This window comes from Nerophis ophidion, linkage group LG20, assembly GCF_033978795.1.
Source record: "Nerophis ophidion isolate RoL-2023_Sa linkage group LG20, RoL_Noph_v1.0, whole genome shotgun sequence".
Lineage (NCBI taxonomy): Eukaryota > Metazoa > Chordata > Actinopteri > Syngnathiformes > Syngnathidae > Nerophis > Nerophis ophidion.
In genome coordinates, this window is record NC_084630.1 from 27,087,699 (window position 1) to 27,115,068 (window position 27,370).

Genomic DNA, 27,370 nt, shown 5'->3' on the forward strand with positions numbered 1-27,370 from the left:
GAACGTCATGTAACCTTCCAATTAGCCCACGTACAGTACGCAGAGAGCTTCATGGAACGGGTTTCCATGGCCGAGCAGCTGCATCAAAGCCATACATCACCAAGTCCAATGCAATGCGTTGAATGCAGTGGTGTAAAGAATATCGCCACTGGACTCTAGAGCAGTGGAGACGCTTTCTCTGGAGTGATGAATCATGCTTTTCCATCTAGCAATCTGATGGACTAGTCTGAGTTTGGAGGTTGCCAGGAGAATGGTACATTTCGGACTGCATTGTGCCGAGTGTGAAATTTGATGGAAGAGAAATTATGGTGTGGGGTTGTTTTTCAGGAGTTGGGTTTGGCCCCTTAGTTCCAGTGAAAGGAACTTTGAATGCCCCAGGATACCAAAACATTTTGGATAATTCCATGGTCCCAAATTTGGTGTGTTTATTGTGTAGTGAAAAATGTTACAGATTGCTGTCAGTAATGTACTGATCATTGAATGATTCATGTTGATATTCAGCTGTCGCTACAAATGTATTTTACCACCACCATAATGAACAATGATGATGTGTTCTCAGTTCTCACTGAGTGTCTCGAAAAGCTCTTTATAAATGTAATTCATTATCATTATTATTATTATTATAGGATAGATGTTTATTTATACTATAATGGGGAAATGACATAATTATTGTTATTATTCCTCTGCCTCTAAACTAGTCCAGACCACTCGATATCAAAGAGCTCCAATTTGGTCCTATGTGACCACTTCATATTCGCCTCAACCAACATCAGACGGGCCTGTGCAATACAATTCAATTCAATTCAAATACTTGATATATCTATCAGGAACTTTTGGTGTGAAGCAGCGTCAGTTTGCAGAGCGTAGAAAAAAGGCACAATCAATTACACACACAAACATTAGGCAACATGGCACCGATTTCATAAAATAATAAATATAAATAATATGCATATACATAATATGTTGGATAGCTAAAATCTCAATAATTTCTGCCTTTAAATTATCAATCAATAATACAATAAAATGCAATGAGTCTATATAGTTATAATATCAGGAGTAAATTAATATTACAGTAAATATACAATGAATCCATACAAAGATCAATGTTCATAAGTTTTTCTGAGTGACTATGTTTCCATGCACTAAATTAGTCAGATTTTTTTATGGCACTCAGCATCAAGGGTTGGAATTGAGGGTTAAATCACTGCTGCCCACTGCTCCCCTCACCTCCCAGGGAATGATCAAGGGTGATGGGTCAAATGCAGAGAATAATTTCGCCACACCTAGTGTGTGTGTGGCAATCATCGGTACTTTAACTTTTGAATAGTTCGGCTCCAAAGAAGCATCTTACAACCCTAGGAAACACCTTCATCTCATCATGTTTGGCTTTTTTGAAACAGACTAACACACATAGATTAGATAGATGCGTATACATGTTGTCTCAACACTTTTTGTCCTTAAAGTCCACTATTCCAGCATCAGTTTGTATTTAAGTTGTTTTTTTACTTAAAACTGCATGATGTGTATGCGCTTCCCCTGGATTGGCAGACCGGGGTGGTGGTTCCTCTCTTTAAGAAGGAACCACCTGTGTTCCAACTATTGTGGGATCAAACTCCTCAGCTTTCCCGGTAAGGTTTATTCAGGTGTACTGGAGAGGAGGCTACGCTGGATAGTCGAACTTCGGATTAAGGAGGAACAGTGTGGTTTTCATCCTGGTCGTGGAACTGTGGACCAGCTCTACTCTCGGCAGGGTTCTTGAGGGTGCATGGGAGTTTGCCCAGCCAGTCTACATGTGCTTTGTGGACTGGGAGAAGGCAAGGGTAGTCCTGTGGGGAGTGCTCGGAGAGTATGGGGTATTGGACTGTCTAATTGTGGCGGTCCGCTCCCTGTACGATCAGTGTCAGAGCTTGGTCCGCATTGCCGGCAGTAAATCGGACACGTTTCCAGTGAGGTTTGGACTCCGCCAAGGCTGCTCTTTGTCAACAATTTTGTTCATAACTTTTATGGACAGAATTTCTAGGCAGAGTCAAGGCTTTGAGGGGTTGCGGTTTGGTGGCTGCAGGATTAGGTCTCTGCTTTTTGCAGCTGATGTGGTCCTGATGGCTTCATCTGACCACGATCTTCAGCTCTCACTGCATCAGTTCGCAGCCGAATGTGAAGCGACTGGGATGAGAATCAGCACCTCCAAGTCCGAGTCCATGGTTCTCGCCCGGAAAAGGGTGGCGTGACATCTACGAGTTGGGGAGGAGAACCTGCTCCAAGTGGAGGAGTTCAAGTGCCTAGGAGTCTTGTTGACAAGTGAGGTAAGAGTGGATCATGAGAGTGACAGGCGGATCGGTGCGGCGTCTTCAGTAATGCGGACACTGTATCGATCCGCTGTGGTGAAGAAGGAGCTGAGCCGGAAGGCAAAGCTCTCAATTTACTGGTCGATTTACATCCTCATCCTCACCTATGGTCATGAGCTTTTGGTTATGACCGAAAGGACAAGGTCACGGGTACAAGCAGCCAAAAGGAGTTTCCTTCGCCTCTCCCTGAGAGATAGGGTGAGAAGCTCTGTCATCCTAGTAAAGCCGCTGCTCCTCCACATCGAGAGGAGCCAGATGAGGTGGTTCGGGCATCTGGTCAGGATGGCAACCGAACGTCTCCATTGGGAGGTGTTTCCGGCACGTCCGACCGGTAGGAGGCCACAGGGAAGACCCTGGACACGTTGGGAAGACTATGTCTCCCCGCTGGCCTGAAAATCCCTCGGGATCCCCGGGAAGAGCTGGACAAAGTGGCTGGGGAGAGGGAAGCGACCCCACCTCGGCTAAGCGGAAGAAGATGGATGGCATGATGTGTATTCTAAGGTCGGACTAGCAAAGTAAGATTTTCATTGTATGGCAAAACTGTCTGTTTAACTTTGCATATGACGACAAAGGATCTTGAATCTTGGTTATAATGTAAACGATACCCAAACTTAGCTTTTCCTGGTAACTGTGGTCCCAACTCCCTTCACCGTACAACCAGATTCTCCCTTGTATTTCTGCAGTGGTCCCTCACCTTTTTCACAATCATTCCTACCCCACCGGCTAAAATCTTGCATGGCGCTGCAATGATTGTTTGTATTTACATGTATATTTGTTTTGCCCTGCTGCCTTGTGGGTTAGTCTGGGAAGACAAAAGGCTTGGGGAGCCCACACTGTAGGCACACCTTTGGCTGTTTCCCCGACAGACTGGAGCTCCGGCAGCCCCCTGCCGCTGTGAGGAGGTGCCGGTCGTCCTGGGTTTCCCCTGCCACCGGGTACAGCTCCCCACAGCGAAGAAGTGACGTCGGACTCTGCGCGGGCCGGTTCTACAATGGGAATGAAACTGGACTCACTGGTGACGGTGGCAGAGAAGAGGATTGTTGACAAAACTAGTGAGCATCCTGGATGATGCCAGTCACCCTCTGCATAGCGTTATCAGTAGCCAGAGGAGCCTGTTCAGTGCTAGACTGCTTCCTCCCAAGTGCAGGACTAATAGACTCAAAAACTCCTTTGTCCCACACGCCATTAGACTGTACAACTCCTCTCTGGGGCGGGGGGCGGGCGGTACTAGGATGACAGGGGATGCAAAACAATAACAGTGCAATACGTTTTCATAACATGGTCACTACTGCCTACATTGTCTTGTTATATTCTTATTTTACTGTTATATTTTTATTCCCATTGTTGCTTTTTATTTTTTATTCTTATTGTAATATGCTCTATTTTGTTTCCATTTAAACCCCCATTATTTACTTTTTACTTTTATGTAAATTGATCTCAACTCTGTACACTGCTGCTGGAATTTTAATTTTCCTGAGGGAACTCTCCTGAAGGAATCAATAAAGTACTATCTATCTATTTATCTATCTATCTATCTGTCTATCTATCTATCTATCTATCTATCTATCTATCTATCTATCTATCTATCTATCTATCTATCTATCTATCTATCTATCTATCTTCCTCGTTGTAAAAGACCTCAACGGCGGAGTGGGCAGATGATGGTTGCATGGAAGTTCCCCAACGGTCACAAAGGCGGTAGAAGGCTGCAGCAAAGATTGACCCCCAATTGTCTTGGTCTCCATGCCATTGGACCCTGGCCTTCTCTTTGCCAAGGACAGTGTAGTGGCTGTCTCCCCACTTTTAAAGATTCCACGAACAGGCGTTCTTCTATAGGCAGTCCCACCAACAAGAGGACAATCATACTCATTTCTCTTTTTTCTTGATGAATTATTGCACCGATGGTAGTCTCTTTCTCACCAAGTTACTTGTTGACAGTCTTGTAGTCCTCGTGCGGGTCTACAATCTTGTCCCTGGGCTCCTTTGACAGCTCTTTGGCGTAGAGGTTTGAATGAAAGACTGTTTTCATGACAGGTGTCTTTTATATATAATATAATGAGTTCTTGTCATACATTTTCAATGGAAGGGTATTGTATAGAGAATGGGATTCCGTGGTTCGGTTTTGTTTGTTTTTTTGACAGCTGAGAGAGAGAAAGATACATTTTTCACAGAGCAAAAGAAATGCGGCTGCACACTAACAATGCGGGGTGGTCCTTTGGGTGCTGAGGTGTGATACGCCTTCTTGGATGCTGCAGCAGATGTTTGACAGCTTGTATAAAGCTGATGTGTGGGCAGTATCTGACGTTGTAAACACATACTACATCTTTTTTTATTTTTTATCTTTGGCCTCAGAACAAGCTGGCAGAGATCCTGTATGATTCAACACGAGTCAGCTTCACATATGACGAGACTGCTGGCGTGCTGAAGACTGTCAACTTGCAGAGTGAAGGCTTCATCTGCTCCATCCGATACCGGCAAATTGGCCCTCTGGTCGACCGGCAGATATTCCGCTTCAGCGAGGACGGGATGGTGAACGCACGTTTCGACTACACCTACGACAACAGCTTCAGAGTCACCAGCATGCAGGCAGTAATCAACGAGACGCCGCTGCCTATCGATCTCTACCAGTTTGACGACATCTCGGGGAAAGTGGAGCAGTTTGGAAAGTTTGGAGTTATTTATTATGACATCAACCAGGTGAGACAACATTGTTTGTTTTTATTTAAAGAAACTGAAACATGTTTGTGCATCTGTATATTAAAAGCGGAAATACACGCTCGTGTCACATAGCTGGCTAGCTCCTCCCCCTTCCGAAGCCTTTTGCGGACCTTTATGTGCACCTTCGATGAAATCTACCTTAGCCCACACTCGCGAAGGTTTCGGAGTAATAAGGACAATAAAAATGAGTGTTTTTTCAAAATTATTCGGTCCAGCACCAACAACCATGACGATGCCGCCTCAGTTGCCATTGTTTACTACAGGGGTCACCAACGCGGTGCCCGCGGGCACCAGGTAGCCCGTAAGGACCAGATGAGTCGCCCGCTGGCCTGTTCTAAAAAGAGCTCAAATAGCAGCACTTAACAGGGAGCTGCCTCTATTTTTTTTACGTTTTATTTATTTACTAGCAAGCTGGTCTCGCTTTGCTCCACATTTTTATTTCTAAGAGAGACAAAACTTGAATAGAATTTGAAAATCCAAGAATAATATTTTAAAGACTTGGTCTTCACTTGTTTAAATAAATTATTTAATTTTTTTACTTTGCTTCTTATAACTTTCAGAAAGACAATTTCAGAGAAAAAATACAACTTTAAAAATGATTTTAGGATTTTTAAACACATATATAACTTTTTACCTTTTGAATTCCTTTCTCTTCTTTCCTGAAAATGTATATCAATGTTCAAGTACTTTTTTTTTTTATTGTAAGGAATAATAAATACATTTTAATTTAAGTCTTCATTTTAGCTTCTGTTTTTTCGACGAATAATAGTTGTGAAATATTTCTTCAAACTTACTATGATTAAAATAAAATAAAAATATTCTGGCTAATCTAGAAAATCTGTAGAATTAAATTTAAATCTTATTTCAAAGTCGTTTGAATTTCTTTTAAAAAAAAAAAGTCTGGAAAATCTAGAAGAAATAATGATTTGTCTTTGTTATAAATATAACTTGGTCCAATTTGTTATATATTATTACAAAGTGCAGAGTGGATTTTAACCTATTTAAAACATGTTATAAAAATTCTAAAATTAATCTTAATCTGGAAAAATTACTAATGATGTTCCATAAATTATTTTTATAATTTTTTCAAAAAGATTAAAATTAGCTAGTTTTTCTCTTCATTTTTTTCGGTTGAATTTTGAATTTTAAAGAGTCAAAATTGAAGATAAACTATGTTTCAAAATTAAATTTTCATTTTTTTTGTGTTTTCTCCTCTTTTAAACCGTTCAATTAAGTGTTTATTTTGTCATTTATTCTCTACAAAAAACCTTCTGTAAAAGGAAAAGAAATGTACGACTGAATGACAGACAGAAAATACCCATTTATATATATATGTATGTATATATATATATATATATATATATATATATATATATATATATATATATATATATAATATATTTATTTCAATCCATCCATCCATTTTCTACCGCTTATTCCCTTTCGGGGTCGCGGGGGGCGCTGGCGCCTATCTCAGCTACAATCGGGCGGAAGGCAGGGTACACCCTGGACAAGTCGCCATTATTAAAGGTAAAATGAGCAAATTGGCTATTTCTGGCAATTTATTTAAGTGTGTATCAAACTGGTAGCCCTTCGCATTAATCAGTACCCAAGAAGTAGCTCTTGATTTCAAAAAGGTTGGTGACCCCTGGTTTACTACAACTACTACTACACACAGAAAGTTAATAGCTAGTCCAGGGGTCGTCAACCCTAAACGTTGAAAGAGCCATAATGGACCAAAATACAAAAAACTAATCCGTCTATCGAATATAAGTGAAAATGAATTGTTTTCGTCCATATCGCCCAGCCCCCGGTACACCCTTATGTCAGGAGTAGTAATTGTCCTAACTACTTCTTTCTACACTTTTTATTTTATTTTATTATTTGTTTTTAGATAATTTCCACTGCAGTCATGACCTACACCAAACACTTTGACCAGCACGGCCGCATTAAAGAGATCCAGTATGAGATCTTTAGGTCTCTGATGTACTGGATTACTATCCAGTACGACAACATGGGCAGAGTCACCAAGCGGGAGATTAAGATCGGACCCTTTGCCAACACCACTAAATATGGCTACGACTATGACGTTGATGGACAGTTGCAGACGGTGTCCCTCAATGAGAAGATGATGTGGAGGTACAGCACCATCACCACATTAGGATTTAAGAAAGTACTAAAGTACTTGCGTTATCGCAATTGCTAAAAACCTCATGAACTGGCCTTGCAGGTACAATTATGATCTGAATGGGAACTTACATTTGCTGAATCCCGGAAACAGCGGTCGGTTGACGCCTCTTCGTTACGACCTCAGAGACAGAATCACCCGTTTGGGAGACGTCCAGTACAAACTGGATGAAGATGGTTTTCTGAGACAGAGAGGGGCGGACATATTTGAATACAACTCCAAAGGTAGGAGCAAACATTTTTCATTTAGTAAAAAATCATAGCGGTTCACACAAACCCGAACACCACACAGGGTTGCAACATTGTTTGTCAACACTGTCTGCTCTCATTTTCTCGCACATTTGACCCTCTGATGTTCTGTGTGCCTACACTTTGACCTCCTCCTGTGTGTGTGTGTGTGTGTGTGTGTGTGTGTGTGTGTGTGTGTGTGTGTGTGTGTGTGTGTGTGTGTGTGTGTCTGTCTGTCTCTATTACATCTATTACATCTTATATGTAATAGAAATGTGTAGGGGGGATGTATGGTGTGTGGTCATTGATTATGTATTGTGATATATGTTCTTCATTAATGAATTGTATCATTTTTCTTCTAATAAAAAATTAAAACGGGTCCCACAGACCCGAACACCACACAGAAAAAAAGATTCTAATACGGCTCCCCTAAAAAAAATATGATTGCATTTGACGCTTTGGCATGGTTTAACAAGACAAGATGATTTTGTGCTGGTATTGGAAATCAACAAAAACTTTTATTGAATTAATTAGTTTGTCAATAATGATGTGCAGTTAATATGTTTCCGTGGAGGTGAGGGTAATGACAATTTTTACTGGGTGTATACATTTTTTAAATGTTTGTCAAAAAATATATACAGTCGCGATCAAAAGTTTACATACACTTGTAAATAACATGTTGTTATGGTTGTCTTTGAGTTTCCAATATTTTCTACAATTCCTTTTTTTTTTGTGATAGAGTGATTGGAGCACATACTTGTTGGTCACAAAAATCATGCATGAAGTTTGCTTCTTTTATGAATTTATTATGAGTCAACTGAAAATGTGAGCAAATCTGCTGGGTCAAAAGTATACATACAGCAATGTTGATATTTGGTTACATGTCCCTTGGCAAGTTTCACTGCAATAAGGTGCTTTTGGTAGCCATCCACAAGCTTCTGCTTGAATCGTTGACCACTCCTCTTGACAAAATTGGTGTAGTTCAGCTAAATTTGTTAGTTTTCCGACATGGACTTGTTTCTTCAACATTGTCCCCATGTTTAAGCCAGGACTTTTGAAAGGCCATTCTAAAACCTTGAATCTAGTCTGATTTAGCCATTTCTTTACCACTTTTGAGGTGTGTTTGAGGTCAAGACCCAACCTCTGGGCTGATCATTTTAGGTTGTCCTGAAGAATTTGGAGGTAATCATACTTTTACATTGTCCCATTTACTCTCTGTGAAGCACCAATTCCATTGGCATCAAAACAGGCCCAGAGCATAATACTACCACCACCATGCTTGACTTGTAGGGATGGTGTTCCTGGGATTAAAGGCCTCACCTTTTCTCAGCAACATTTTTGTTCCATCTGACATCACATGGACAAAGATAAGACCTTCTGGAGGAAAGTTCTGTGGTCAAATGAAATAAAAATTGACAAGTGTATGTAAACGTTTTATTGCGACTGTATGTGTGCTTATGCTCAGTAAAATGACAATTATTTTGTGGTAAACATTTTTTTAATGTTTGTTAAATCATATATAAATACTGCCACATTGTGATGAGACTATAGAAAGAAGCTCTGTACTTTGCACACGACCATGATGTATTTAATATTTATTCTAACACTGATGTTTTGCCTATGGAATACTACAGGTCTTCTCGTTCGAGTTTACAGTAAATCTGCCAGCTGGACCATCCAGTATCGTTACGACGGTCTGGGTAGGCGAGTGGCAGCAAGGAACAGTCTGGGCCAGCATCTACAGTTCTTCTATGCTGACCTGAACTACCCCACCAGGATCACCCATGTTTACAACCACTCGAGTTCTGAAATCACATCATTTTACTACGACTTGCAGGTAACACATTTTTTTATTCTTTATTTGCACAAATAGATGGTTATGTGTGTTTAAGAGGGAATAAAATAAATATGGACAACACCAATGTTGCACTTTAATATTGTTTACATATCAATTCTTTAAACTAGTACCATGTACAAAACCCAAAACTAGTGAATTCGGCACTATGTATATCATAAATAAAAACAGAATACAATGATTTGCAAATCATTTTCGACTTATATTCAATTGAATGGACTGCAAAGACAAGATGTATAATGTTCGAACTAAGAAACTTAAATCATTTTTGCAAACAATCATTAACTTAGAATTTAATGGCAGCATTGCACAAAAGCACACAGGGGCATTTTTACCACTGTGTTACATGGCCTTTCCTTTTAACAACACTCAGTAAACGTTTGGGAACTGGGGAGACCAATTTTTGAAGATTAAAAAGTGGAATTCTTTCCCATTCTTGCTTGATGTGCAGCTTCAGTTGTTCAACAGTTGTTATATTTTACCAATATGACAATATGATTTGCCTGAGCAGCTAGGAGACACAGAGAGTAACAAGCAGTAGAAAATGGATTACAAAAAATATATTTGAAAATAATATTAATTTTAAAAAGTTTTTAAAATTTTTAATATTATTATTGTTTTTTTTAAACTTTGGACTTCCTATGGAAAGAAAAAACCCATTATATAAGAAGGTGTGTCCAAACATCCATCCATCCATCCATTTTCTACCGCTTATTCCCTTTCGGGGTCGCGGGGGGCGCTGGCGCCTATCTCAGCTACAATCGGGCGGAAGGCAGGGTACACCCTGGACAAGTCGCCACCTCATCGCAGGGCCAACACAGATAGACAGACAACGTTCACACTCACATTCACACACTAGGGCCAATTTAGTGTTGCCAAACATTTGGCCTGTAATTATATATATATATATATATATATATCCATCCATCCATCCATTTTCTACCGCTTATTCCCTTTCGGGGTCGCGGGGGGCGCTGGCGCCTATCTCAGCTACAATCGGGCAGAAGGCATATATATATATATATATATATATATATATATATATATATATATACATATATATATATATATATATATATATATATATATATATATATATATATATATATATACATGTATGTATATACACACACACACACACACACACACACACACACACACTCAGTGGCCTAGTGGTTAGAGTGTCCGCCCTGAGATCGGTAATATACGGTATATATATATATGCGACCCCGAAAGGGAATAAGCGGTAGAAAATGGATGGATGGATATATATATGTATATATATATATATATATATATATATATATATATATATATATATATATATATATATATGCAGGGAATAAATTCGCCACACCACGGGTGTGTGTGACAATCATTGGTACTTTAACTTTAACTTTAACATATATACATACACACACACATATATATACACACATATATACACACGCATATACATACATATACATATACACATATATGTATGTATGTATATATGTGTAAGTATATATACATGTATATATATATATATGTATAAATATATATATATATATATATATATATATTCAGTATATATATATATATATATATATATATATATATATATATCTTAGCCGTCTTTGTGTGAATGGGTGAATGTGGAAATAGTGTCAAAGTGCTTTGGGCTCCTTAAAAATGGGTAGAAAAGCGCTATACAAGCACAACCCATTTACCATTCACACACACACACTAACACACACACACACACACACACATATATATATATATATATATATGTATGTATATAATTGTAGTTAAGTGTAATTATTGTAGCAATGAGACACTAATTTATGTTGACATAACTCTACATTACTACTCTAAGTTGTACAATAACAATGACAAATTTACATGAATATCATCCATGTTTACCACTCAGGGCCATGTTTTTGCAATGGAAATCAGCAGTGGAGAGGAGTTTTACATTGCCTGTGATAACACTGGAACCCCGCTGGCTGTCTTTAGCAACAATGGACTCTTACTGAAACAGGTACGTCCACAAACATTAAACATCGGAGAGAGTTTGCGTGCAGTATATCTATTGCAATTCCAGAATTGACAGAAGGATTCTTTCCATTTGTAAAGGTGCAGTACACCGCATACGGCGAGATTTATTTTGATTCCAACCCCGACTTTGTGCTGGTAATTGGTTTCCACGGTGGATTGTATGATCCTTTGACACGACTGCTGCATTTCGGAGACAGAGACTACGACATCCCCGCCGGAAGGTAGGCTGTCCCTAATCCACTCCTTTTTCTATTCTGAGCATGAGCGCTGTGATTCTGTTTTACATAACCACTTTGTCAGCATTTCATCTAACCCTGACGTGTTTGTCACCAAGATGGACGACTCCTGACATCAGCATGTGGACGAGGGTTGGAAAAGACCCTCAGCCCTTCAACCTCTACATGTTCAGGGGCAACAACCCCATCAGCAAAATCCATCAAGTCAAAGAATATGTGACAGGTAACACGAAAAACTTGCTGTACTGTTAAATTGTAATGTTTGGGCTTAGGATTGGACCGCGGGCGCAGACACGGAGTTTGCAATACATTGTATGTATTTAATGGTTTGGTCAAAAAGAGCGCAATAGCCTATGAACGCAAAAATGTTATAATTTTTTTACAGGACAACTAAATACAAAAGTTGCAAGGAAAAACAAAAAGGTACTTTGAAAATATATACAGTGGGGCAAAAAAGTATTTAGTCAGCCACGGATTGTGCAAGTTCTCCCACTTAAAATGATGACAGAGGTCTGTAATTTTCATCATAGGTACACTTCAACTGTGAGAGACAGAATGTGAAAAAAAATCCAGGAATTCACATTGTAGGAATTTTAAAGAATTTATTTGTAAATTATGGTGGAAAATAAGTACTCGGTCACTTCAAACAAGGAAGATCTCTGGCTCTCACAGATCTGTAACTTGTTCTTTAAGAAGCCCTTCTGTCCTCCACTCGTTACCTGTATTAATGGCACTTTTTTGAACTCGTTAACTGTATAAAAGACACCTGTCCACAGCCTCAAACAGTCAGACTCCAAACTCCACTATGGCCAAGACCAAAGAGCTGTCGAAGGACAGCAGGAAAAGAATTGCAGACCTGCACCAGACTGGGAAGACTGAATCTACAATAGGCAAGCAGCTTGGTGGGAAAAAAAATCAACTGTGGGAGCAATTATCAGAAAATGGAAGACATACAAGACCACTAAAAATCTCCCTCGACCTGGGGCTCCACGCAAGATCTCATCCCGTGGGGTTAAAATGATCATGAAAACGGTGAGCAAAAATCCCAGAACCACACGGGGGGACCTGGTGAATGACCTGCAGAGAGCTGGGACCAAAGTAACAAAGATTACCATCAGTAACAGACTACGCCGACAGGAAATCAAATCCTGCCGTGCCAGACGTGTCCCCCTGCTTAAGCCAGTGCATGTCCAGGCTCATCTGAAGTTTGCCAGAGAAAACATGGATGATACAGCAGAGGATTGAGAGAATGGCATGTGGTCAGATGAAACCAAAATAGAACTTTTTGGTATAAACTCAACTCGTCGTGTTTGGAGGAAGAAGAATACTGAGTTACATCCCAAGAACACCATACCTACTGTGAAGCATGGGGGTGGAAACCTCATGCTTTGGGGCTGTTTTTCTGCTAAGGGGAAAGGACGATTGATCCGTGTTAAGGAAAGAATGAATGGGGCCATGTATCGTGAGATTTTGAGCCAAAACCTCCTTCCATCAGTGAGAGCTTTGAATGGTTGACCAAATACTTATTTTCCACTATAATTTACAAATTAATTCTTTAAAATTCCTACAATGTGAATTCCTGGATTTTTTTTTTCACATTCTGTCTCTCACAGTTGAAGTGTACCTGTGATGAAAATTACAGACCTCTGTCATCATTTTAAGTGGGAGAACTTGCACTATCGGTGGGTGACTAAATACTTTTTGCCCCACTGTACACACCAAATGGGCTGGAGAAGCAATGGAGCTAACTGGAGGATGAGGAAAAAGAGGATGGACTATGAATGGTATGAAAAGGACGAATGGTAATACAAATGCTATGTTCTCTGGTCTGGAGCCCAGGATGCAGCGCAAGGAAGGCAAATTGCAGCAAGATATATAGGGAAACAGGTATTGCAAGAGAAATAGAGTGCAGCATGGGAGTACACAGCAGGCAGCCAATGAGCACTGAAGTACAATGATCCAGCACCGACAAGGAGCAACAGGTGAAATTAAACAGGCTAGACTAACAAATGGAAAACGTGTGGCGGCAGGAAGCAGAACATAAAGTAAGGTTGCAGCAAAGCAAGGAATTTAAACAGTAAGAAGAAGAAAATAGGAGTGCTAAGAAAATGCATGTATACAAAACACAGGAAAATAGCAAACAAAGGAAAAGCTGCCATATGAGATCACAACAACAAAACCGTGAGTGAAAAAAATACGAGGAAGGAAGACAGCACTTTCAGTACGAAAAACGTGAAGAGGAACAATCCGGTGTCTTCATGCCACAGACTCTCTGGCTAAGTACACTTCTGATTGGAAAGCAGCTGCAGGTGAGACTGGATGCACCACTCCAAACCCCCGGTAAATTAAGAGAAAATACATATTTTTATATTACAGGGTGTTAATGGTGCGTTTATTGTTACACAAAGAGAAAAAGTGTGAGAAATGTAATGAAATAAAAGATAAAATAAAGTTATGAATTAATTTGTGTGTGATTGAGTGCTGGTCACCACAGACCAGTCATGTGTGCATGAAACAGTCCTGTCCCTTTAAGAAAGTAGTCTAAACCTTAACTCGCAATGTGGATTGAAGACATCTTGCACAGAAACAGTCTTAAGTAGAAACTCAAGTAATAAACTTCACAAAAAGCAATATTTGAAATATGTTTTATGGAGAAACTAAAGAAGAGGTAGACGCTTTGAAGTATTTAGGAGTATGGATTAATAAACAAATGAAATAGTCAAGTTATACTAGTAAAACTGCAGGAAAAAAGGTGTTGAATTTTACGAGGGCAAAGTTTCAGGGCTGATTAGCAGTAAAAGCAATATATATATATATATATATATATATATATATATATATATATATATATATATATATATATATGTATATATATATATATATATATATATATATATATATATATCCATCCATTTTCTACTGCTTATTCCCTGTTGGGGTCGCAGGGGGCGCTGCTACAATCGGGCAGAAGGCGGGGTACACCCTGGACAAGTCACTATCTCATCGCAGGGCTAACACAGACAGACAGACAACATTCACACTCACATTCACACACTAGGGCCAATTTAGTGTTGCCAATCTACCTATCCCCAGGTGCATGTCTTTGGAAGTGGGAGGAAGCCGGAGTACCCGGAGGGAACCCACGCATTCACGGGGAGAACATGCAAACTCCACACAGAAAGATCCCGAGCCTGGGATTGAACCCAGGACTGCAGGACCTATATATATATATATATATATATATATATATATATATATATATATATATATATATATATTGAACTCAGGACAGCAGGACCTTCGTATTGTGAGGCAGACGCACTAACTCCTCTACCACCGTGAAGCCCATACATATATATATATATATATATATATATATATATATATATATATATAAAATATATACACGTTAAGTCAGTAAAAAGCACGGAGGCTATATCATCCTCAAAAGCCTGTTTCGCAGATTTCTCTGCTCGTCAGGGGATTTTATTGAAGTGTCTGTGGTTGTTACATACACATATATATGTATATGTATATATATATATATATATATATATATATATATATATATATATATATATATATATATATATATATATAGGGTACCCTCTGGGTAGGGCCTATGTGTTTTTTCCTGACCTAACGTATATTCCGCTCTACTCCAGTATTGAGCACTGTATAACGGATAAACAACAGTAACCTTGACTATATATACAGTATATATATGTATGTGTATATATATATATATATATACACACACACACACACACACAGTATGTATGTATACATATATACACATACACAGTATATATGTATACATATATTTATATACTGTATATATATATATATACAGTATATATATATATATATATATATATATATACATATATATATATACCGTATATTACCGATCTCAGGGCGGACACTCTAACCACTAGGCCACTGAGTGTGTGTGTGTGTGTGTATATACATACATATATATATATATATATATAATTACAGGCCAAATGTTTGGCAACACTAAATTGGCCCTATATATATATAAACCACATGATGTTAGAAAATAGGCTTCACGGTGGAAGAGGGGTTAGTGCGTCTGCCTCACAATACGAAGGTCCTGCAGTCCTGGGTTCAAATCCAGGCTCGGGATCTTTCTGTGTGGAGTTTGCATGTCCTTCCCGTGAATGCGTGGGTTCCCTCCGGGTACTCCGGCTTCCTCCCACCTCCAAAGACATGCACCTGGGGATAGGTTGATTGGCAACACTAAATTGGCTCTAGTGTGTGAATGTGAGTGTGAATGTTGTCTGTCTATCTGTGTTGGCCCTGCGATGAGGTGGCGACTTGTCCAGGGTGTACCCCGCCTTCCGCCCGATTGTAGCTGAAATAGGCGCCAACACCCCCCGCGACCCCGAAAGGGAATAAGCGGTAGAAAATGAATGGATGGATATATACACACACACACACAATATATATAATATATATATATACACACAGTGTATATACGTTAGGTCAGGAAAAAGGCTATTTCATCCCAAAAAGCCTGTTTCGCAGGTTATATTATACATGATATATATATATAATGATAACAATATACACTCCTAATTATGGCTGTGTAATGTATCAATCTACTTCAAAAATAATACTTTAAAAATGTGATAGAATCCAATCATAGGCATTCGGTTATGTTGTGGAGCCACAAGCCCAGTGGCAACGTTACAAGGTCAAATGAGTGAAAATCAGAAGAATCTGTCACCAGTTTATTGGGCAAATTTTAAAAGGGTGCAGGCAAGGACATCCAACTCAACACGTGCTGATGAATTTTTAAAGAAATAAAATACATTTAATAGTTTTGGATGGATAATGGAAGATATATGCAAACACGTTAAAATTGATAATATTAGGGTTAATAACATAGTCACAATTCCTGTTATACCACAAATAGTGACAGTCTGTCGTTTTTATAGAGGGGAATTATTAGTGATTGACATGGCAGTTAGTTGGTTTGCAGGAAGTAATCCAAGTAAGGCAGTTGTATGCACGGACTCCAGCTGTGCATTATTCAGCATAAATAAGATATGATCACAAACAAGACATGATTTAATATATGAAGTAGTTCAGACTTCAGAATAAATAAGAGTGTGGAATTGTGGTGAACTGCATTTGGGTAATGAATTATCAGCTTTATATGCAAAGCAAGCAACAACTAAAGCAGCAATAAAAATGTACGTAGAGCAGAAGTATAGTTGAGATAGAACTCAATAAAAATTGGCTACAGACTTGGAACAAAGAAACAAAAGGTAGAAAATACTACAAAGTCCAGAAGAGTGTAGGAGTAATAAGGGGAGGTAGTGCAAGTTGAAGGTGAAAAGTTCCTAGAATGACGGCAGGACATACATTTATCCTAGTACTTTAATGAAATCAATAGCTAAACATAACACAGGGCTGTGTGATTATTGTCATTAAAGAAAAAAATATAGAGCATCAATCAATCAATGTTTAATTATATAGCCCTAAATCACAAGTGTCTCAAAGGGCTGTACGAGCCACAACGACATCCTCGGTTCAGATCTCACATAAGGGCAAGGAAAAACTCACAGCCCAGTGGGATGTGAAATTAATACATGAAGCATGTATTAATACTGTATGATAAATATAATGGAAAGAGAAGTAACAAAAAGTAAGTTCTTGCAGTGGAGGATATTTTAAAATTGCATTGGCAACATCCATCCATCCATTTTCTACCGCTTATTCCCTTTGGGGAGGGGGGGGGGCTAGTGGCTATCTTAGCTACAATCGGGCGGAAGGCGGCGTACACCCTGGACAAGTCGCCACCTCATCGCAGGCATTGGCAACATGTATGGTATAAAGCAATACATACATTTTTCAGAAAAATAAAAAAAAGTTAAATGAAGTCAATAAAATAAAAAAAAATACACAAAAGAAAAAGAAAGAAGAAAAGTCTAATCTATTCAAAGCTCCCTACCGCCAGTTGTTAAAGGACCATTGTAGACCTACACAAGACTGGACTGGACTGAAAAACCATCAACAAGAAACTTGGTTAGGAGAAGAAGAATGAGGAAAGTGTGATAATTAACGTGAATCGGGGGATGTGGGAGATGTGATGTGGTCACATGACACCAGCATTGAGCTTGTTGACACCAAGTGGACTTAGTGTTCGGAGGTAGAGAAATGAGGAATATGATCCATCAACAAAATGCCTACTATCAAACATGGAGGTGCAAACAGTCTGCATTGAGGACCAACTACAAGAAACATCTGACCTCTGCTTCACAACAAGGGTTTTTTCCCCCTTTCCCTAAGTACTAAGTCACAGCACAGGGATCAAATACTTATTCCACCCATCAAATATACAGTTAGCATGTCAGACTCGCATTCAATGGAAATCTCCATCCTTTCTGTGGACTTTACCTCCACATGCTGGACTGGGTGTTCTCTGGGTACTCAAGCTTCCTCCCACATTGCAAAACATGCACAGTCTCTTAATTGTAGACTCTATAAAGCATTCAATAATGGAGTGAGTTTACAAAAGTATTCTGTATTGCTATTGTATTACGACTGGATTTCTACGGTATTACTACTGTATTACAACTGTATTGCTCCTGTATTACGACTGTATGTATACTGTATTACTACTGTATGTCTACTGCATTACGACTGTATTACTACTGTATGTCTACTGTATTACAACCATATTACAACTATATTACAACTGTATTACTACTGTATTACGACTAATACTACTGTATTACTACTGTATTACATTATGACTGTATTGGTATTGTATTACGGCTGGATTACTAATGTATTAAAACTGTAGTAGTACTCTATAACAACTGTATTACTACTTTATTACAACTGTATTGCGACTGTATTACTACTGTATTATGACTATTAACACTGTATTACAATTGTATAACTACTGCATTACAACTGTATTACTACTTTATTGCTACTGTATTATGACTATTACTACTGTATTGCTACTATATTACTTCTGTATTACTACTGCATTACGACTGTATTACTACTGTATTGATACTGTATTATGACTGTATTACTACTGTAATGCGACTGTATTACAACTGTTACTTCTGCATTGCTACTGCATTACAACTCTATTACTACTATATTATGACTATTACTACTGTATTACAACTGTATTGCTCCTGTATTACAACTGTATTACTACTGTATTACGACTAATACTGCTGTATTACTACTGTATTACATTATGACTGTATTGCTATTGTATTACGACTGGATTACTAATGTATTACAACTGTAGTAGTACTGTATTACGACTGTATTACTACTTTATTATAACTGTATTGCGACTGTATTACTACTGTATTACTATTGTATTACTACTGCATTACAACTGTATTACTACTTTATTGCTACAGTATTACGACTATTACTACTGTATTGCTACTGCATTACTACTGTATTGCTACTGTATTGATACTGTATTATGACTGCATTACTACTGTAATGCTACTGTATTACGACTGTTACTTCTTCATTGCTACTGCATTACAACTCTATTACTACTGTATTACAACTATTACTACTGTATTGCTACTGCATCACAACGCTACTACTACTGTATTACAACTATTACTACTGTATTACTACTGCATTGCTACTGCATCACAACTGTATTACTACTGTATTATGACTATATTACTACTGTGTTGATGCTGTATTACGACTGTTTTACTACTGCATTGCTACTGCATTTCAACTCTATTACTACTTTATTGCTACTGTTTTACAACTATTACTACTGTATTTCTACTGTTTTGCTACCATATTACTGCTGTATTATGACTGTATTACTACTGTATTACGTCTATATTATTACTGTATTGATAGTGTATTACGGCTGTATTGCTACTGTATAACGACCATATTACTACTGTAATACTACTCTATTACTACTGTATTACGACTATTACTACTGTATTAAGACTATATTACTGCTGTATTACTACTGCATTACGACTGTATTACTACTGTATTATGACTATATTACTACTGTGTTGATGCTGTATTACGACTGTTTTACTACTGTATTCCTACTGCATTTCAACTCTATTACTACTTTATTGCAACTGTTTTACAACTATTACTACTGTATTTCTACTGTATTTCTACTATATTACTGCTGTATTATGACTGTATTACTACTGTATTACGACTATATTATTACTGTATTGATAGTCTATTACGGCTGTATTGCTACTGTATAACGACTGCAAAATGACTGTATTATTACTGTATTGCTACTGCATTACTTCTGCATTTCTACTGCATTACAACTCTATTACTACCTTATTGCGACTGTAGTACTACTGTTCTACGACTGCATCATGACTATTTTTACTGTATTGCTACTGCATTTCAACTCTATTACTACTTTATTGCTACTGTATTACGACCATTACTACAGTATTGCTACTGTATTTCTACTGTATTGCTACTATGTTACTGCTGTATTATGACTGGATTACTACTGTATTATGACTATATTACTGTATTGATACTGTATTACGGCTGTATTGCTACTGTATTGCTACTGTATTATGACTATATTACTACTGTATTACTACTGCATTACAATTGTATTACTACTGTATTATGACTGCATTACAACTGTATTACTACTGCATTACGACTATTACTACTGTATTCTTACTCTATTCCTACTGTATTGCTCCTGCATGACTACCGTATTGTTACTGTATTCTAACTGTATTATGACTGTATTATGACTGTATTACTACTGTATTATCTGTGTTTTGTATGGTGTCGTCATCTTGGTACTCTCGCTGTAAAGTATTTCAATGTACTTCTGCTCTGTGTCTTGAGACGTGAACATCTGGTTGGTGACATTTGGATTCCATCTGCACAACGCCATCCCAGGATTCCCAATTCCCAAATTTGACTTGACACAGCCGTCGCTGGAGATGACGAAAAGTCAGCTGTGGGACGACCTGCCTGTGAGTGACTTCATGTTTCCTTACCACAACTTACAGTAGGTCAGGAGAATTAAAACGGCCCCATTTCTCGCAGTTTACCTGACACATATAAACGTGACAAATTGATGGGGTGCACTATCCACTTTACCCACCATTTGACAGTAGATCGGTAAATATCTTGAAATGTGTTTCGTGGCACTACCAGCTTTGACCGCAGCGTCAGTTCAAATTAAAGTTAAAATACCAATGATTGTCACACACACAGCTATGTAGAGTGGTGCTTTCCATCATTTCCAGCAGATTGCATTCTTCCTCTCTCGGGAGATCCACCCAGGAACGGGGCCATAAGAATCCTGTCCCTACTGTAAGACCATGGTCATAACAAATTGTTATTTAATGAGCAGATGGGACTGAAAAACATATTAAGGAATGTTTTTTTTTTCATTGCAAAATTGATTGAATTTTAACAAATTGTATTGGAAACTATAACTCAAAGCAGTTGACTGTTTAACACACACACACACACACACACACACACGGTAGAGAAGTTTTAGAAAATACGGATTAATTGAGACCTAAATGCCTTTCAAGAAATGAAGAGACGATTGAATTTGATGTGCAGTGAGAATAAAGAGAGAAGAAATTGTGAGGAAAGCCAATCAAAATTCCTCCCGTGAAAGCGATCATTCTTCCTGATGCAACATTAAGCGGTCGTCTGTGTTTTGGCTTCGCCTTCCTCTCGCTCACTTTCGGAGTTGTTGTTGAAAGAAGACAATTAGCAAAAACGGAGCGATCCAAAGTGAATACAATATTGTGTAATTAATAAGGGCTGTCAAAGTTAATCTTATAATTTATGTGATTATTCACCATATATGATCATTAATCATTTACAGTCTACACGCAGATTAATCACGCAGTTTATTTTGAGCGCACACGCTCTTTCACCGTGACCGCGGATGGTTACCTAAAAGGCGGAGAAGGTTTATTTGTGCCCTTGGAAGGTACTGTAATCCTTTCCAAAATGTATTATTCCCCTAAGAAACGGTGTAAATCCATATAAAACACATTTTATAATGAATGATTAGTTTTTCACTCAGTGCTAAATACATAAAAACGATGAATAGAATGGATAAATGCTCACCTTTAGTGAACAATCCTATTGATGGGGAAGGAAAACAATGACGGAATATTTGTACTTTGTTACCAATTTATTTATTTTCTACACTTTCTTTATCAAGGTGCTGCGAATCACAACTTTTTTTGGCCCCACGGTCGTACTCTGTTTAAAAATTGTTTGTTTGGGATACTGGAGCAAACGGACATTTTTAGCGCGTTATATTTGGCTAGACCAAAACGCCTTACAAAACCAGGTTGAAATTTTTGCGATTTTTTTTTTTTAAATGTACCAAGTGTAGTAAAACTAATTGCTCAGTTGTTATTTATTTTTATTCAATCAACAAAGAACTGCAAACCTAACAAATTGTCCAATAAATTAAAATATCAAATGGAAAAAAAAAAGTTAATATAAGATAATACTGACTTTACATAACTTACCGTGCCAAGTACCATGTGCCATATACAATGTGCCATGTGCAGAGTACCATGTACCATATACACTGTGCCATATACAATGTCCCATGTACCATTGTATTTATACAATGTGCCAAGTACTATGTACAATGTGCTGTGTACCATTGTTACCATGGGCCAAGTACAATGTCTCATATATAATAGCTAAGTATCATGTGCCATATACAATGTGCCAAGTACCACATGCAAAGTGCCGTATAAAATGTGCCATGTGCTGTGTACCATTTTTACCATGTGCCAAGTACCATGTACCATGTGCCCGGTACCATGTGCCAAGTGCCAAGTACCATGTGCCATCTACCATATTATAAGTACCATGTGCCTTGTCCCATGTGCCAAGTACCATGTGTCAAGTACCATGTACCATGTGCCAAGTACTTTGTGCCAAGTACCATGTGCCAAGTACCATGTCCTATGTACCATGTGCCAAGTACTTTGTGCCAAGTACCATGTGCCAAGTACCATGTCCTATGTACCATGTGCCAAGCACCCTGTGCCAGGTGCCAAGTACCATGTGTCATGTACCATATGATACGTGCCATGAGCCAAGTATTATGTACTATGTGCCAAGTACCATGTGCCATCTACCATGAGCCAATTACCATGTGTCATCTACCATGTGCCAAGTACCATGTGCCATCTACCATGTGTCACCTACCATGTACCAAGTACCATGTGCCATCTACCATGTGCTAATTACCATGTGCCATGTACCATGTGCCATCTATCATGTGCCATCTACCATATGATAAGTACAATGTGCCATGTCCCATATGATAAGTACAATGTGCCATGTCCCATATGATAAGTACAATGTGCCATGTCCCATGTGCCATCTACCATATAATAAGTACCATGTGCCATGTGCCATCTACCATATAATAAGTACCATGTGCCATGTGCCAAGTACCATGTGCCATCTACCATAAGATAAGTACCCTGTGCCATGTCCCGTGTGCCAAGTACCATGTGCCAAGTACCATGTACTAAGTCCCATGTGCCAAGTACCATGTACCATGTGCCAAGTACCATGTGCCATCTATAATGTGCCATCTACCATATAATAAGTACCATGTGCCAGTGTGCCATGTTCCATGTGCCATGTTCCAAGTAACCTATGCCATGTACCATGTGCCATCTATCATGTGCCATCTACCATATAATAAGTACCATGTGCCAGTGTGCCATGTTCCATGTGCCATGTTCCAAGTACCCTATGCCATGTACCATGTGCCATCTATCATGTGCCATCTACCATATAATAAGTACCATGTGCCAGTGTGCCATTGTGCCATGTTCCATGTGCCAAGTACCCTGTGCCATGTACCATGTGCCAAGTACCATGTGCCAAGTATGGTTACACTTGTAATACCCTCTTGCACACCTTATGCAGTCATTTTGAATCAAAAGAGCGGTCTGCATGAAGAAGATTGAGAGTACCTTGCCAGAGTCTGACGTAGTAGTCCTGTGTTAGTTTCCAAAGTGTTTGGTGTGTCGGACGTAGCCAGGCTCTAATCTCCTGTCTTATCTTCATCAGTCTATCTCAGGTGTGCAGCAGGAAGTGACTCGTCAGTGTCGGGCCTTCCTGTCCTTCGAGCGAATGCCTGAAATCCAGCTGAGCCGCCGGCACTCGGACCACGCCAAACCTTGGCTGTGGTTCGCCACCATCAAGTCTCTCATCGGGAAAGGGGTGATGCTCGCCGTGATCGAAGGCCGCGTGGTGACCAACGCTCTCAACATCGCCAACGAGGACTGCATCAAAGTGGCGGCGGTTTTGAACAACGCCTTCTACCTGGAGGACCTGCACTTCACCGTGGAAGGGCGAGACACGCACTACTTCATCAAGACCAGTCTGCCCGAGAACGATCTCAGCGCGCTGCGTCTGACCTCGGGGCGGAAATCGCTGGAAAACGGCGTCAACGTCACCGTGTCGCAGTCGACGACGGTGATGAACGGCCGGACGCGGCGCTTCGCCGACGTGGAGCTGCAGTACGGCACGTTGGCGCTCCACGTGCGCTACGGCACCACGCTGGACGAGGAGAAGGCGCGGGTCCTGGAGCACGCCAGGCAGAGGGCGCTGGCGAGCGCCTGGACCCGCGAGCAGCAGCGGGTGAGAGACGGCGAGGAGGGCGTGCGGCTGTGGACTGAGGGGGAGAAAAGGCAGCTGCTGAGTAGCGGCAAGGTCGCGGGGTACGACGGTTACTACGTCCTGTCCATCGAACAGTACCCGCAGCTGGCCGACAGCGCCAACAACCTTCAGTTCTTACGGCAGAGCGAGATCGGCAAGAGGTAACGGCATCAGGAGAGGTCGTAGGCGCCAAATGGACGTTGATGACTGAACTGTTTTCAGAGTCAAAACAAATGTATTTTCGAACCACGGAGGAAACAATCAGGAGAACAAATACGAGAAATCCACAAAAACATAAGTTGACCGATGCCTTCTCTTTCTCTCTTTCTTACAATCTTTCTACCTGCCTTTAATCAGCATGCATACTCCACTTTTCCCCTGAGTCCTGTGCGGTATGTCATGCTGTCCAGCTGCCACACAAGCCGGACGTAAATCTAGCATTTCGGCAGACCCCATGAGTCGCAGAGCATTTCCGGCGGTTCTGAACTGTCCCGCCTGGCGAACAAAAAAACGCGTCCGAGGATCGCAGACGGAAGTTGTCTGCGTTGTTCGACGGCGTTTTTTTCTCCGGACATTAAAAGTTTCACGGCCTTTTCTTTTCATGGCTTAAGCCGTCCGAGGGAACTGTTGTGGGACTCTCGAGAGAGACAAGCACAAAAAAAAAGAACAATGGTTCGTAGGGAATTCTGTTTGAATATTTTTGTTTTATATGAAAACATTGTGTTGCGTTTGCTTTGGGAAAAAAAGGGGGGATATAAAAACGAAGGAAAAAAGTGTTTACGTGCTATTACAGATACCACTATTACTACTCGAATCACATCCACCACTACTGGAATGGACTATGGAGCTTCACCTCTTCGACCGTTTTGCAAGGAAAGACATATCCGATACAAATACGATTATTCTGTGCATGTGCAAGTTCTACATGGACGATGTTGAAAGAAAAGAGGAGACTTTGACGGTGACTGTAGATGTGAAAATGTACATATTTTACCACTGGATAAGAGTAAACCAAGTCGGTGGACGAACGTACCGTTGGATAGGCTAAGTGTTAGCTTTCAAAACGGTGCTCAGTTTGTCACATTTTTTTTGTTTCATGAAATGATCGCTTGTTTTCCACATTTCCATTTAAATAATCAACGTTCGAATTGTCCTCTGCGTTCCTAAGGTATGGTTTATTTGAGCGGACGTTCTTGTCATGGGGTACTGATCAACCAACATGGCAACAGAGACAACAGTACGGCCATACGTCCTTTCAAAGAAACTAAAGCAGTCTTTGTATTTTAGTTTTGTTGTTGATGCATTTTCTATTCGCTCCTCATCAACATCTCCATGTAAGAAGGTAGCATAGCGCCATGGCGTTCGTGGACTCCTGTGGTCCCACCACCAATTCTGCCAAGTGGGACCCCGTCTCATGATGCATAGAACGTGTGCTTTTAATCGGTCAAAGTTGGTAGTATTGCTTGCAATAGAAACATGTTGTCTTGGCTTTTCTGGGGGGAGGGTATGCGGGGGGGGCGCTGTGGGTAAAAAACAGTCGTTGCTTCTCTCTGCATTTTTCGTTTCTCTTTAAGAGGAGAGCAACGCCATCAGTGACTTTAGTGAGTAACAATAATCAATGAAGAATCGACTGTGAGTCTTTGTACTCTTAGAGAGTTTGACATGTGTGTATGTTTCCAAGAAGGGAATGCAATCGGAATGTTTTTTTTGTTGTTTTTTTAAAGAAACTTATCAGAGAGTGTTACTGTAAAATCATAAGCCACTATTTTTTTTTTCCAGAAACAAGATCAATTGATGGTGTGTTATGGGTTTTATCGTCTTTATTTCAAAGGTTGACAAATTCCACGTATCTGTACAACAATACTAGACTGCTAGTGTTTCTACAGTAAACAATAAATTCATTTAAATGTCTCCTGGTTTTTAAGTTTTAGTTCAATTTACCGCAATTTTCGGACACCAACATTTCAGGCTCGCTCTGGAAACACTGTGGAAACGCTCCCCACCCACACTGCTTGGGGCTTCGTCTGAGCTAATGTGACGTAGATTACCATAGTAACTAATTAGATTGCCATTGTAACTATAGTACATCATACAAAAGTGCAGATTTCAACCATTGAAATACTTTGTATTGTTGAAGACTTACGGTCATTAGAAAACATGAGGCAGATACACTTTCCATCTTAAAGGGGAACATTATCACCAAACCTATGCAAACGTCAATATATACCTTGATGTTGCAGAAAAAAGACCATGTATTTTTTTAACCGATTTCCGAACTCTAAATGGGGGAATTTTGGCGAATTAAACGCCTTTCTGTTTATCGGTCTTGTAGCGATGACGTCAGAACGTGACATCACCAAGGTAATACACCCGCCATTTTCATTTGCATATTACAAACACCGGGTCTCAGCTCTGTTATTTTCCATTTTTTTGACTACTTTTTGGAACCTTGGAGACATCATGCCTCGTCGGAGGGTGTAACAACACTAACAGGGAGGAATTCAAGTTGCACCACTGGCAAGAAATCTGCCACCAGACCCCCACTGAATGTGCCAGAGTGTCTTCACATTTGACCGGCGATGGTAAGACAGACATGGCACAGATATGTATGGATAACCTGCAGATGCATTTGCAACGATTAAGTCAACGAAATCACAAAGGTGAGTTTTGTTGATGTTGTTGACTTATGTGCTAATCAGACATGTTTGGTCGCAGCGTGACTGCCAGCTAATCGATGCTAACATGCTACGCTAATCGATGCTAACATGCTATTTACGCTAGCTGTATGTACATTTGAAACTATATACCCACATTTAATGCGAAACAAACACTTACCAATCGACGGATTTAAGTTGCTCCAGTGTCACAAGATGCGAAAGTCCTGATCGTTTGGTCCGCACATTTTACCGGCGATGCTAATAAGGCAGCCATGCTATGGGCCACTTCATTAGGTACACCCATGCTATGGCCAAATAGCGTCAATAGCTATTCGCTCAATAGCTTCAATTTCTTCTTCAATTTCGTTTTCGCTATCTGCC

At 39.6% G+C, this 27,370-nt stretch overlaps 1 protein-coding gene across 6 annotated transcripts in view; it reads left to right on the top strand.

Annotated features, from left to right (window-relative positions):
• Positions 1 to 26,243, top strand: part of tenm3 (teneurin transmembrane protein 3) — a 779,964-nt gene extending 753,721 nt beyond the window's left edge. For all 6 annotated transcript variants that reach the window (XM_061880866.1, XM_061880868.1, XM_061880869.1 and 3 more), the window contains 9 exons: positions 4,698 to 5,042; positions 6,958 to 7,202; positions 7,294 to 7,475; positions 9,113 to 9,315; positions 11,249 to 11,359; positions 11,455 to 11,597; positions 11,711 to 11,835; positions 20,505 to 20,635; positions 23,742 to 26,243. In XM_061880866.1, the coding sequence (XP_061736850.1) occupies positions 4,698 to 5,042; positions 6,958 to 7,202; positions 7,294 to 7,475; positions 9,113 to 9,315; positions 11,249 to 11,359; positions 11,455 to 11,597; positions 11,711 to 11,835; positions 20,505 to 20,635; positions 23,742 to 24,497 (2,241 nt within the window). In that variant the 3' untranslated portion in view covers positions 24,498 to 26,243. The remainder of the gene's footprint in view (positions 1 to 4,697; positions 5,043 to 6,957; positions 7,203 to 7,293; positions 7,476 to 9,112; positions 9,316 to 11,248; positions 11,360 to 11,454; positions 11,598 to 11,710; positions 11,836 to 20,504; positions 20,636 to 23,741) is intronic.
• Positions 26,244 to 27,370: the final 1,127 nt, after the last annotated feature.